The 14,789-nt window shown below is 39.4% G+C and overlaps 1 protein-coding gene across 1 annotated transcript; it reads right to left on the bottom strand.

Moving 5' to 3' along the window:
- Positions 1-5,985: 5,985 nt before the first annotated feature.
- GALR3 (galanin receptor 3) lies at positions 5,986-14,230 on the bottom strand. The gene is made up of 3 exons (XM_053469804.1): positions 14,153-14,230; positions 12,117-12,488; positions 5,986-7,547 (listed from the first exon to the last, which is right to left on the bottom strand). Exons 2-3 carry the CDS (start codon positions 12,461-12,463, stop codon positions 6,740-6,742), a joined length of 1,155 nt encoding a protein of 384 aa, XP_053325779.1. The 5' UTR covers positions 12,464-12,488; positions 14,153-14,230; the 3' UTR covers positions 5,986-6,739.
- Positions 14,231-14,789: the final 559 nt, after the last annotated feature.

Genomic DNA, 14,789 nt, shown 5'->3' with positions numbered 1-14,789 from the left:
TTTCACTGGCCAAACTCTCATAACGGAGGCCCCTGCATTGCTGGGGAGTACCTGTCCAGTGGTGGGCCCCCAACACCAGACCATAAACCCCCCGGATTGTGAAAGCCACTAGGCAATCAGGCCACTGCCTCATTGAATCTGACTCAGTGAGGCAGTGGGTGAGGACCGCCAAGGAGCATCAGAAGAGAACTGTGTTCCACAAAATAACTGGCCAGCTTCAAAGATGTCCCAAATAGGACATTGGGACAGGATTACCAGTTTAAGAAAAAACACGTCTTGTACTTATTGCCCTATAACTTGCAAAAAAAAAAAAAAATACATATGTATTTCTAAATGCAGGACAAAAATTAGAATCTATTTAGCAGCTTCATTAGCTTTTGTAGATGAGTAAATCATTGTCAAATAAGAGTGAGAAAAGGTGCCTTTTAAATTTTTCACCATATTTTATTATATTTTTTGTAGGAATTTAGATGATATGATCAAAAACAACATATAACTTGTGTGGGTACTGTGCTGTCCTCTGTACTATTCTCATATTTATTTAATGTGCACCATATTATCAGTTCTTCCATCACCATGTTGTTTATATGTATTGTTGTTTTGCTGCAATCTGCTGGCCAGAATTTGTATGCTGCACGCCTCTGCTCTTGTTAATAAAGTTTTCTTTTTCTGGGCGTGTTTTGAGGAGCCTGGGTCCATGTCACTTCCTGCAACCCTTGTGTGAGGGATCTGCTTTCTGTGTGACTGGACATTCATCACTTGGGCTCGTAAGGCATCAGTTTTTTGACCAGCAGTTAGCCTCAGGAAAGATATCAACAGACAACACCAAGGTCATTTCAGTATTATACCATTGCTTGTATTTTGGGTCAAATAAACCCACATTGATTCAAATCACTGTGTCTACGTGTATCTGTCTAACCTGAGCCTTTGCCGGTCCTGTCTGCTCCACTGCTTGGACACGAAGGTAGGAAAGTCACACAGCCACTACCAGTTACACCTTCATTCGCCTTCATGTGGGGACAGAACAGGTACACTAAACGAGAGAGAAAAAATTACAGCTAAATACGAGCATTGCAAAAATGTTAAAACAGCCTTGGTCACGAAAGGTACAAAAAGAAAAAATTAGCCTGCTCCTTAAGCATTATTTGGGCTACACCTGTGCCCTCCCAGTTTGTCCCAAACCCTTAAATGATGTCATGGGCCATATTTTTTATATGTATCTTATTTATTACTAATATTTTCTTCAAATATGCACGCTAAACAATACAAAGATTACACTAGCTAACCTATATGCACCAAATCAAAAGCAAATTACATAATTGAAAAATGTTTATAATGCTTAGAAAAACTACACTCAAAAGGGAGTGCCTATTAATTCTTGCCATGTTGGACAATTCTCTTGACTCAAGCTCCTCAATCCCTAAGCCTAGACACATAAATCAAGCAATCACAGTTACATCTTCCCCATGTCTTACAACCTCCCCATTGTATCTCCCTCATGGCATTCCCATCCTGTCCGATTCCTTTGCTTCAGGCTCCTGTCAAATTCCTTCTCCCTATCATATACCAGTCCCTGTGTAATTTCCCCAGCCCACTCTCAGATTCCCCCGTCCATATGCCTTTTCCTTAGGCCCATATCATAACACCTGGACCCTGTATTGTTATCTGGTGGTGGTAGTGGAGAGAAGGCCTCTAGCAGCTGTCTGAAGGTCTCCGCTTTTATCGTGGAGAAGGAAGCCCTCCCACAGCAATAAGCTGTAAGCAGCCATGTCAATTTATTTGATGCTGTGTACGGCCCTGCCCCACTTGTCTCTGGGAACTGGTCAGACTCTTAGATCTGACTGCTGCTCTTGGTAGCTGTTGTGGGTTTGCTGTTATCACCAGTGCTGCCACTTTGCCCTGAAACTCAGCTGCACTATGGTGCACAGATGTTGGTTGATACCAGAATTGTTGAGCTATCCTACCACTTTCCCCTGGCTCACTTCCTTATGACACAACTTGCACCTTGCAGTGTGCCCATCTCCCACACTCTCAAAAATGATAATGACCCCACACTTTACTACAGCGGTGTAGACCAAGATAGTAGTGTTTGTTCCATGCACTCCTAAGGCTAGCGAAAGTGAGAACACCAGACTTGATGAGCTAAAGCTGGGAAGGGACAATGCAGGTGTACAGCAGGAATCCTGGGACAAAGCTGGTAACACAGCAGGGACACAGCAACACTTCAAGTAACCTACAGCATACAGCCGGATGGCACAACTGGGCAGAAGGTAGCTCTGAGAGAACCCAGTGACAGACAGACGATACTGGGTGGTAACACCGGGTATCCCAGCCAAGGATCAGCAGAGACTGAAACATATTTAGGACCAATGAATCAGTAAGACTAGGATCAGCCAAATTCCAAAGATAAGGTGCTGAAAGAACTGAAACAGGAGCAGAGCCAGTAAACAAGCCAATGGTCAGCATCAAGTCAGCAAAGATCTCAGAAACCTATGGTCAAAACAAGCCAAATGTCGCAATGGAAGAGCAGGATGTGCAAAATGACAAGGTAACTAGGGTCTGGAGCAAAGAATAGGTGGTTGCAGTGCTGGTAGAAATACAACCGAGCACCTGTCAGCTGTTTAAGTAGTCAGAACACCTGACTCTGGAATTAGATGTGGTTGCTTTAAGAATCCATCACTCTGTACTTACTAAACTGAGACCCTCAAGAAATGTGTGACAAGAACAGCGAGTGTCATATCGAGTTATGGAGATGCCTAAAGGTTTGCTTTTTTGCCAGTCCTCCTAGCACTCTCAGTTATCGCATTGTCTGCTCCCTCCTACTAGAAAACTGTGATACCTTCTCTTCTGGAAACAACATAGGGATGTGCACCATTTTATAGCACAGCTCCCTCTACCAGTTTATTTTATCCTATGATACAGATGGACCTACCTATATTCCAAGTTCTATTATCACAACTGCATATGTTGCAATCACCTTTCTGACCCAAATGATCAGAACACTTCTTTATCTAGTCATATTTAACTGATCCCACACTTGCTAAGTTTTCCTCTCAATTTCAGTGTTGAATGTGGAGAAGACATTATGACACGATGTGATTGAAGGCCATATAACGAGATATTTTCAGATTGATTTATCAGCAATTCTGTCTCACTAGTTTTTTAAAGTCGTTTTTTGCCTGCAGCAATTCAACCTCACAATTAACCTCCACTTCACGTATGTTACCGTCTATTGCCGTAGTATCCTGGTTCCTAACTTCCGCTTACTACATACTGTGTTTTTCTGTGTCCTCTTCTGTGTTCCTGCTTAGGTCCTTTGTATTACCTATCCAGGCCTGGATTAATCATGAGGCATGTGAAGTAATTGCAGGGTACCTGAGTCCCCATCATATAGCAGACTTAGTTAAGTGCTGCGTTAATTGTTGGCGCTATATAAATAAAAGATAATAATTTGTTGCAGTCTGAGCTACTCCACTGCGGTAATAAACTGCATGTGAGCTCTGGATTAGTGTGGCATGACTGACATTGGCAGAAAGGAGCCGGCTCTACAGCAAGTTTGTATATGATCTGATTAATTCGGTACAGAAGACATTCCTCTCTCCCAGTGTCCATATGCACACAGAAAGGGAGAGTTGGAGGCCTTTAGGTCACAGAGTGTACTCTGATTGGCATACCTGGGCACTTCTCTACCCGGAGCCTTCCCTTGCGGGACGCGGCCCTGCTGACATTGGCGGGGGGTCCTGCTGACGTTGGTGGGCGGTCCCGCTGCCGTAGGTTGGTGGTCCCGCTGACGTTGGTGGGTGGTCCCGCAGACGTCGGCAAGACCTCGGTCACCCGGCAATCTCCGGGGCAAACCCGGAGAATTCCCAGATATGTAGGTCAGTTTAGAGGAGATTATGAGCTCCACTCCTATGCTGTGTGGTATGAATAATATTATGGTGTGTCCTACATTATATTTTATTCCAATAGTCCTGATATGAATGGGGCAATCTTGAGCAGAAGTTATGTGCCCTTGCCAACAGTTCATTGGCTGCACATGTTCAGTGCCTGTTTTGCATTGAAACATGATTTTCACATGTGTCCAGGACTTAAATTAGCTGCAACATAATATTATGCCAACTCTTAATAATATAAAGACAAATGTTTTTTATTTTATATTATTTTTCCACAAGAAAAGAAGGGCACTTTATGTGTAAATACTTCAGATCCCCAATCTCTTTAATCTGTTCTTATACCTACCTTTTATTTGGTCTCTAATGCTTTTTCATCTATATATCTGATTTATCTCAAGTGTGTATGAGGCTGATGATGCTCAGGGAGTCTGTAGGATTGCATGCGTTGGATTCATTAAGGCCACATTCATAATGAAACAACACAATGTAATCAACATCATTACAATATAAATTACGGCTAGCAAAGGCATTTGAAACCATTGGCCACTAAGGTAATAAACTGCACGATCTTCATTTTACATATAATCCTTATACAGAGAAATCCAACACAGAAAGATGTGCTGTGCAATGATTTCCGCAGCCATTTACAGAACTACCTCAGCTCAAACAATATCTGAGCTTCTCCTGGCTGCCTACTGGGAGCATCGAAGGGTTTTCCCTAGTCTGGTGGTGAAGGTTGTGGAGATCTATACCTCTTCTGTCTTATACTAGTCTGTCTCTGCTTCCTTGCACTGTGAGGATGAAGAACACTTGCATATGATGTAATATTCAGTATTTCTCTATTCTGACGCTTTGGGGTGGTGCAGTGCCACAATAAAGTCTTCCAGTTGAGGCATTTAGCTCCAGATCCCTGCAATTGATGGAGATAGAAAAAATAAAATGTCTTAGGTTGCTCTGTTAGCCTTCTATAAGATCTAGTCTGGCATTCACTCCTATTAAAGACGTTTTCAACATTAAGTACCAAAGTAATTATCACGATTCTGAGTCTTTCACTATGATGTTAAATTGCAAGATAAGCCTAAGGCTTTATTAAAAAGTTCTTACTGCATGAAAAGGATATATATATATATATATATATATATATATATACTCATTAAAAGGCTTTATTAAACAGTTCTTACTGCATGAAAAGGATATATATATATATATATATATATATATATATATATATATATATATATACTCATTAAAAGGCTTTATTAAAGAGCAGTACATTGTAGGTTGTTCCTGCATGAAATGGGATATCTATATATAAGTGCTCATGTAAATTGTGTTGAAGTGTATCTTCTAGTGGTTTGTAGATAGAGAAAGCACACAGCAGAGATGGTTTTAATGCTTAAGCTGTATTTACAGCATATTTATTTCCTTATAAAGACAATGCAGTGCAGACATTTTTGGGAAGATCCCTAAATCTTTAGTGCAACCAGTGTGTCTCATAAAAGGTTTGCTGTCCGATTAAGTGTGCATTCAGAACAGTACACCCCCGCATCTAAAAGTGAAGTAGGCTCTTTTTACATTAGCAATATCCTCTCTATGAAGAAGTATAAGATGTCGTTGGGAAAACGGAAAACCCAGAAACTGGTGGCAGGGTTCCCTGACATTATTCATCTCCTAAAGCTCTTCACAGGCTGCATTCATGAGAATTGAAAATGTTTTCCAATAAAATCAATATCAGTCAGCTAGATAATAAGGAAAGTCATTAAAATAACCAGCCTTGACACTTCCCAATGTCGTAGATGTCACTGGCAGAACGATCAGGTATGCAATAGTAAGACATGTTCCAAATGTAAGTGTTCTCCTACATGCTTCAAAGTTCAGAATCCTAATATATTTAGTATTGTCAAATACAATCAAGTCATCCTAAATGTTCTTTCAGCAGGGACGTAGCTGAGTATCAGAGCTGAGTGGAAAAAAACAATGTAAAGCAATGCCTTGCTCAGGCTTGTGGCACCCAATAACACATAGGATGCCAGATCTGAGTAAAACATAATTGTAATTGCAAATCATGTTGTTAACCCAAGAATACAATCTGTAAAAAGCGCTCAAAATATATTTTATTTTGAAAATAGCTTACTTTTTCTTCAGACTGTGATATTTGAAATAAATCTTCTCTAGAATTAGGCTTGATTAGATCAGCACTTGAGAAAAAGTCACGGATTCAAATCTGTAATGTTATATAAATAACAGATGCAATGCAAATTATGTATTCGGCATTTTGCCACAGACTAGAGCACATGCAAGACAGTGTTATAATTAGTCAATTGATTTTATGTTTCTCTACACAAAAGTGATTCAAAAGAAACCTTTTTTGCAGCATTAACTGTGCACAGGTCCTCGAAAAAATGTCAATGTATAGATTGCAGCTTAATGAAAAGAGGTAATGAGAGATACATAGAAGCATTAAACAGCACAGGTTCCGGACTTCAGGTAATAAATTAGAAATTTTAATTTTCCAACTTGAAAGACAGTAGTTAATGAGATATGCGATGCTCAGAATAGTCAGAAAATCGTTCCGTCAAGTGTGAGGTCCTGATGAAGGCACACTACTGAAGATATTTATAATACATCTTCTTTTTAGCCTTCACATTTCTTGGCATATTCGATCACTCCTTGGCTCAAAGAAGGTAAACTTCAACAGTATCTTGTGTTGTTTGAGGTACAAGAGATAGTATCACTTGCCTTAAGTCACAAGGGTACTTATCAATGGCACCTGAACAGTGACCACTCATTGAAAAAGGTAAAATATCTGCCATACTGCGACTCCAACTTTTAACTTGTTTTTTTTCTTATGTTGTTTGTGCAGCAAACACCACAGGTTTAGGCAAACGTGTCCCCCAGGTCCCTGCCCCTGTGCTGAGATTCAGTGGCTCCCCTGGACTATCACCCTCAATAAGTTCCTCTCTTGCAACTCTTCCCCCACGACCACTATCTTCTTGAACCTGGGTCACCTCGGTGTGGCCAGCATAAAATCCAGCTACAGTGTTGGCAGTCTGTACTGCATGAACTTTGTTGCGTGCTCGTTTCTGGGTCAGCATACAGGTGAAGACTTGTTTAAATCTCTTGCGAAAGTGTTTAGAGATAAGAGCATAAACAATGGGGTTGAGGCATGAATTGGCATAGGACATACAATGGGACACTAGTCGAAAAGCATAGGTGGCCCTGTTAAAGGGAAAATGACCAAACCAGAAACAAAGTATGACCACGTGGTGAGGCAGCCAGCAAATACAGAACAGCACGGCAACTATTACTATCATTTTTGTTACTTTATGCTTGGCTTTGCGGGATTCAGAAGCAGTCTTCACTGGGTCCACAGAAGTCCACAGAAAGCAGATAGTCCTGGCATAGGATAGTCCCAGAATAAGCACAGGTAGGAGGTACCCAAATACAAAAGTGGAGACATCCATGATCTTCCGCCTTCTATCTTCCCAGTTAGGAATGCAGATGGGAACTTGGTTGTAGAGGATAATGTGGTAGTAACTCAGATAAGGACCAGCAAACAGAATTGAAAGGGCCCATATAATTCCAATGGCAGCCAGAGCATTCCGAGATGTACGAAGGTCTCTGGATTTAAGTGGATAACGAATTGCAAGATACCTGTCGGTAAATGGAGAAATAGACAAGAGTCAACATTAACGCTTTGGCATGTTAGTGGATAACCTCTCTCTTTACATACAACTAGGATAATGTATGTTAATACGTTTTTTAATAAAGGCTATATGTTCATCTTATTACCATTTTTTTGGTGAAATTAAGGAAAATAAGTATCTAATGTCTTCAAATCTGTGACCTAAAGCTCTCCTACTCTTCATGTCATGGTGCAGATGGACACTGAGAGAGAGGAACTGGCTCTGCCCTGGATTAACCAGGTAATACACCTACCTACTGTGGAGCTTTCTGCTAGTGTCTGACAGTCCCTCACATTAATTCAGAGATCATATGCAGTACGTTTTATAACAGCAGTAAAGCGGCTTACACTGCTACAAACCAAGTAAATCTGTAATAAAACAGAGAGTCAGTGTCCTCAACCTTTCTGGTTGCTTTATTTGTTCCTTAGTTTTTTGTTTTTTTTGCATTGGTGTTTTTTCCTTGCTCTCTGTGGCAGGATTGCAACAGTCACAGTTAGTATATCAATCCACAATGTGTTGGCGTATGGATTTAGGGATAATCCAGTTACCTCACAACATCTGTGACATTCAGATATTGAGCTAAGTTAATTCAGTTAGTAAAAATATTGAATGACGCAGAGCCTATGGAGACAAAGGGAAACAGTCTGTCAGAACAGAGGAATAAGAAAACATCCCCTAAGACATCAGAATGAGAATCGGGCGAGATCTGGAGAGAGGTTTATTCACTTAAGTGGTAGTTTACAGGTGAGTTTTCACTAGACTTGCTTCTTTAACTCCAATTGTATAATGGAATGTGACGGATCAATGCTAGTTAGATTTCTTTTGCAAGAAAGGTTAGACTGGACCTGTGTAATGCATGTCACAACTTTCATGAAACACCCGTGACTATTCATTGGATTAGGTCATAATAGTTCTCCGTGCAGCAGAAGCCCTCTGGAGTTGGCCCTTCCAAGTGCACAGTGAAACTACATCACGGAAAGGAAACATACATCGCCTTCAAACTCCCATAGACACTTTATACAGAAAAGGCATCACAGATATTAAGGAAAGAGTGGAAGGGGAATGTGATTTTTGTGGTATCAACACAAAGATTGGAGATTGAAAGAATGGCCAATGAAAGAAGACTCACAGAACAGTCCAACCTTTCAAATCTCCTGATGTATTCTTAGAGATGCCATTGTACTAATAACAGTACTAAAGACCCCATGGCTCCAATCTGTCCCCAATCCTCTGAGGTATTTAACGACTGTAGTGCCGTGATTCCAATCCCCATCACATATAGGTCAGGATGTACTATCCTGCAAATCTCCTATGGCATTTGGGCCTTACAGATTTAATCTCTAATACAGTACTTGCGGTCCTGGAGGGATCACATCTTTGATTACCAGTCATTGTAATACAACGCTCCTAGTATGCACTTCCATGGCTATACTTCCAGTCCTGCATATGCAGTGCATACAATTCTTTCAGTCAATTCCAAGTTCAAAGGTTACTTTGTTTTTTTGATCCATACTTTACTCTTATGGGAATATAATTTGAAGTGTTATAGCAACCCATTTAGTTTCTAAATTTAATTTCAAGCCATCTCAGCCCTTTTTAAACAATTTTGAACCGGTACAAAGAGACAGGCACAAGGGGTCTCAGGGGTCCCATCGGGCCCCCTGTAGTTACACCATGTTTAACAAAGTGATTGTATCTATATAAGCAGGGTTTGGTCAACATATGCTGACTAAAGCCGTACCTCTTGTTAAAGCCACATCCCTTGTTCCCAAATAACAATATGAAAATGTCACTCTATTTTACGCATATTCTAAACTACAGGATTTACATAAAAAGGCTAATTAATAAGAAAAATAGAAATCTTTTAAAAATAGCTGAAGAAAAATAATTCTGGATGCATTTTGTGAATTAAACTTTTATCTTTTTTTGCATGACTAATACTTTATCAGTGTGTCCCCCGTTATAATGTAATAATATAGGTAATTTGTGGTCTTTACTCTAGTGTTGACTTAGTTAATGAATGTGGCACCTCTTCCACTGTTTGGTTAATTAAATCCCATGCTAACCTTTGCATCTGCAGCCCATGACAATATTATCATTTCATTTTGTCCACAACAGGCTTTGAAAAGGGCTGCACTATTTATATACCAAGCATCTTTTCAGGTAAGCAGTTATTGAACACAAATAAAACCAAACCTGTTCAATGGGACTTTTCTTTTGTAATGAAGTAGAGCTTAATTTTATGATAAAGAAAAAAGGTATACGGAACAAGGAGCCAAATACGGGAATGGCTAACCATAATCTTCAATACACTTGTGATGCAATCATGACTAACGTCTATGAGAAGTCCTGTTTATAATCCGATTGGTGAGGTAACTCAAGAAATCTCCCTGTATTTTCTACATATTATAGATGACTGTGAAAGCCCTTCTTACAAGAAACGCTGCTTGGGTTGACAAATTATTTTGCATAAATAAAGTCAATGAGTAGAATTGACTTGCTGTTGATCATCATGATAGCTTGTATGAGATTTCAATGCATTACATGAAGATTTTGTTATGATAATATCCCTTAGATTTTTTTGTGGTTAAGGTAACTACCAATTTCATTGTTTTTAAAATGCAGAGCCCTGCTCATTGAAGTTAATTTCAAACAGAGTGTTTTCCCTTTACTTGACTTTTTAAAGAAAGCATACTCTTTCAGACAGAACAGGACACGACACATGGAGGAAAATACCGGTACTAGGTATAGAGGCAGAGAAAACACAGGCCTGCAAGTATATGAAGATCTACAGACACCCGAAACACCAAGAAGTTCCATTTTTATACCTGAATTGCAGTTGACAGTCATGAGAAAGAGGAGCTAAATATACTATTCCTTATCTTTCCACAAAATTACTATACAATATATAGCATTTAATGCAATATCATAAAGGGCAATATAAGATAGTCCAGACTTTTGTGGAAATTAATTTTACGCAGCTATCTCACCATGCAGAATATCCTGTTCAGTTCAGGAGAGATTCTTGTAGATGCACATGTAACAGTTGTGATGGTGATTATGTTTACTGGTAGTTGGGGAAATCAAACATTCTCCCCTATCCAGCCCACTAACCTAGAGCACATATCTTAATCACAGCTCCCACGCTCTCAACCTGTGACCTATTGAAGCGATGTGATAGCACATTGTAACATGGCGCTTTGCTTCAATAGGCTGTGAAGTGGATTAAAACACAGTGCTCTGCCCCTAGCAACACCCCACATCTTGCTTTGGCTGCCCTGGGAAGTATGCAATGCTAATAACATTCTGCTTACGTTAAACATTTTGTTAAAAGGGGACCTGTCGACATGACAGCTGAACATTTGTTATTGATATGGTTAAGTTCTGTTATCTTAGCCTAGTCTTCCAGACAAACACAAGGGTTTATTCACTAAACACTGAGTTACAGTGAAGGAAAAAAATATTTGATCCCCTGCTGATTTTGTATGTTTGCCCACTGACAAAGACATGATCAGTCTGTAATTTTAATGGTAGGTTTATTTGAACAGTGAGACAAAATAAAAAAATCCAAAATAACATTTTTAAATAAGTTATAAATTGATTTGCATTTTACTTAGTGAAAAAGGTATTTGATCCCCTATCAATCAAATACAAGATGTACAAGATACAAAAAGCAAGATGTCTGGCTCCAAGGTGTCTTTTATACACGTAACAAGCTGAGATTAGGAGCACTCTCTTAAAGGGAGTACTCCTAATCTCAGCCTGGTACCTGTATAAAAGCCACCTGTCCGCAGAAGCGATCAATGACTCAGAGTCCAAACTCTCCACCATGGCCAAGACCAAAGAGCTGTCCAAGGATGTCAGGGACAAGATTGTAGACCTACATAAGGCTGGAAATGGAAGAAACACAAATAACTGTCAATCTCCCTCAGTCTGGGGCTTCATGCAAGATCTCACCTTGTGGTGTTTCAATGATCATGAGAACAGTGAGGAATCAGCCCAGAACTACACAAGAGGATCTTGTCAATGATCTCAAGGCATCTGGGACCATAGCCACCAAGAAAACAATTGGTAACACACTACACCGTGAAGGACTGAAATCCTGCAGCGCCTGCAAGCACATGTAGAGCCCTGCCTGAAGTTTGCCAATGAACATCTGAATGATTCAGAGGAGAACTGGGTGAAAGTGTTGTGGTCAGATGAGACCAAAATCAAGCTATTTGGCATCAACTCAACTCGCCATGTTTGGAGGAGGAGGAATGCTGCCTATGACCCCAAGAACACCATCCCCACCATCAAACATGGAGGTGGAAACATTATGTGTTGGGAGTGTTTTTCTGATCATGTCTTTGTCAGTGGGCAAATGCACAAAATTAGTAGGGGATCAAATAATTTTTTGCTTCACTGTAATGTTTACTGAATAGGATAAACTACAGAAATTCACAGGCAGCAATATAGAAAACAAAAACAAATTGTGGACGGAGATATTAATATGACTTGACAATAAATAAACGGATGAAGAAGTGTTATGTGTTACCTGTCCACTGAAACGGCAGCCAATGTGAAGCTGCTAGCATACATGGATAAGTAGATAGAGAAGTGCACAGCTTTGCAGAGAAAAGCCCCAAACAGCCACCCATCCAAAGTATATATAGTGGCCTGAAAGGGCACACATAGCAGTATGAAGCATAGGTCCGCTACTCCCAGGTTGAGGATGAAGAGGTTGGTAGTGTTGTATTTGGTCTGTCCATTTCTCAGCAGCACAACCAGGACCAATCCATTTCCCACCGTACCTAGGGCAAATATCAAGGAGAAGACGACTGGTACGATGATTCCACCAGGGGGCAATTCTGTAGCGACTGAGCCATTCCACGTCTGAGACATCTCTCATTCATCAATCTCACCAACCCTGCGGCACAGACAAGGTCCACATCATGAAAGAATAATGGACAATAAAAAATAACATTATGTTTTGTATGTAATAAGGCAGATCAGAGAAAAACAGCTGTTATTTTATTGTTGTATAGCAAATCCCACGTACCCCAGATAGCCTTAAGCTTTGATGAGGCTCATTGGCCAGCTGAGGATCATGCGAGTTGTAGCTCAACTAACCTATGTACGTAGAAGTCCATTGTAAATATATTTGCAGTATATATTGTATTTATATATAGTGGGCAATGCAGTAAACAATATTTCATGCACAAACTGCCATACATCATTAAACATACACAACCAAACACACCGTAAAGAATACCTAAAACAAAATAATAAACATAATAAATAATGCCATTAAATATTTACCAACATGACCAGGGCATGCTTACACTCAAAATACATTTATTTACAACAACAAAATATTCCTGTAAAACATAACCTGGACAATTAAACACAGATGTCCTCCAAATAGTTATGTTAGTGTGAAAGCTAACCATAAAAAGATACTAGTTTTTGAACGGTAATAAACGTAACTAAATACACATGTTTATTAACAATTAATTAACACGGCACCTTATAATGGCAATGGTCACCTACTAACAAATACATGCAATTTAAAGCATTCCTAAGCACAGACAACATGACTTCCGTGGACACCCAAGCCCACAAAACTAAACAATATTGTCAAAATGCTCAAAGATTGTATGTTGTGCACACATACTAAAATGATAAAACACACTAAAATGATAAAACACATTTGTACACAACTATACATACCCAGAAAGATAAATTGCTGTTACATTTATCTGTAAGGTATATAACTACCACCAAGAAAATGATTTGTCTCTACAGAAAATGCCACAATTCTATATCCTTTACACCATTATACCGACAAAACAAAATTCTATTACCACCTAAACAAACGTCTCAAAAACTACATCTACACTACTAGATACTCAATACGGAAAAGTAAACCAAATTCAGCATTAGACCACTCGTAAGTAAAACCATATTAAATATATAAAACCAAAACACAACTATAACACTAACAGCAGACAAATATTAAAATGTCATGAAACATTTTATTGTAGCTAAAGATGAAAATGTCTGCATATCTTGTAAAGACAAGAAAAGTCAACATAAAATGATTTCACAGCACACATAAGTCCCACAAATATAAATCTCAAACCACACTCAAGCCTATAAAAGTCATATTATTCCAAGTGGACACTGGAAATATATGGCAGTATTAAATGGTCATTACACAGCTTGCAGTGTACAAATACCCCCATACGTGCCAGATCTATCTATCTATCTATCTATCTATCTATCTATCTATCTATCTATCTATCTATCTATCTATCTATCTGTCTTCTCTTGAAAAAAATAATTAAATGTAAATTTTGCTTGTGTAATACTAAGCATGGATATCTAGGCACAGTCTGCAGCCCAGCTGTATTTCCGTGTATCCCTTATTAGAATAATGTGTAGTTACCTAGTTGCAGATGAAGCTATATCCGTTTATGTGAGCTGTGCTGGTATGTTTGAGTCCCCTGCAGCAGTGTGGTTGTGTATATGTATATATAGTTTGTGTTCCTTTACAGCTGATCAGTGCATTACAGATTTTGCTCTCCTTACCTCCTGCCTAAGCTGATACACTTCGTTCATCTCTCTCTCCCTCTTCCCTTCTCTCTTTCCAGATCCATTCGGTTCTCTTCCCTCCTCCTTCTCGCACTCTTTCTCCCTCCCACTTTCTAAATTCCCTTACCCCTTTATTCAGTTTATTTCTGATTTATTCTATTTGTATGTGTCCTTATTATCAAATCTATATGCACTGTTTCCATTATTTAGTAATCAATTCAATTCAATTCAATAAGGAATCAATATCCTTTAGCAAGACGCTTTCACAGATACATCCTGTCTAGTTCTGTGTGTCTTGTGCTTGTGGTCCTCTCATTATGTAATGAGTCTTTCTTGTGGTCCTTTCAGCATGGAGTATGGCTCTTGACTATCTTCCTTTCTCGGAGGTTATGTGATTGTCATTCTGTCACTCATTTCCTATTTTTTTTCTTCTCTTACAGTCTCCTTGGCACCCTGGCAACCCAGTCTCCGTTTTATGAAGGACCTTACTTTGAAAGCATATGTAATTATGGGTGGCATAATAGGTGGACTAAGGAGATACTTTATGCATTGATAGGAAGGGAGAGACGTGTAATATTTATACACAACTAAGCAAAAGATCATCACACAGCCAGCAAATACTATTTAAAAGCAG

Source organism: Spea bombifrons, chromosome 6 (assembly GCF_027358695.1).
Source record: "Spea bombifrons isolate aSpeBom1 chromosome 6, aSpeBom1.2.pri, whole genome shotgun sequence".
NCBI classification, from domain to species: Eukaryota; Metazoa; Chordata; class Amphibia; order Anura; family Pelobatidae; genus Spea; species Spea bombifrons.
The sequence above is the reverse complement of the archived record's forward strand: the minus strand, read 5'-3'. Positions and strand labels throughout refer to the sequence as shown.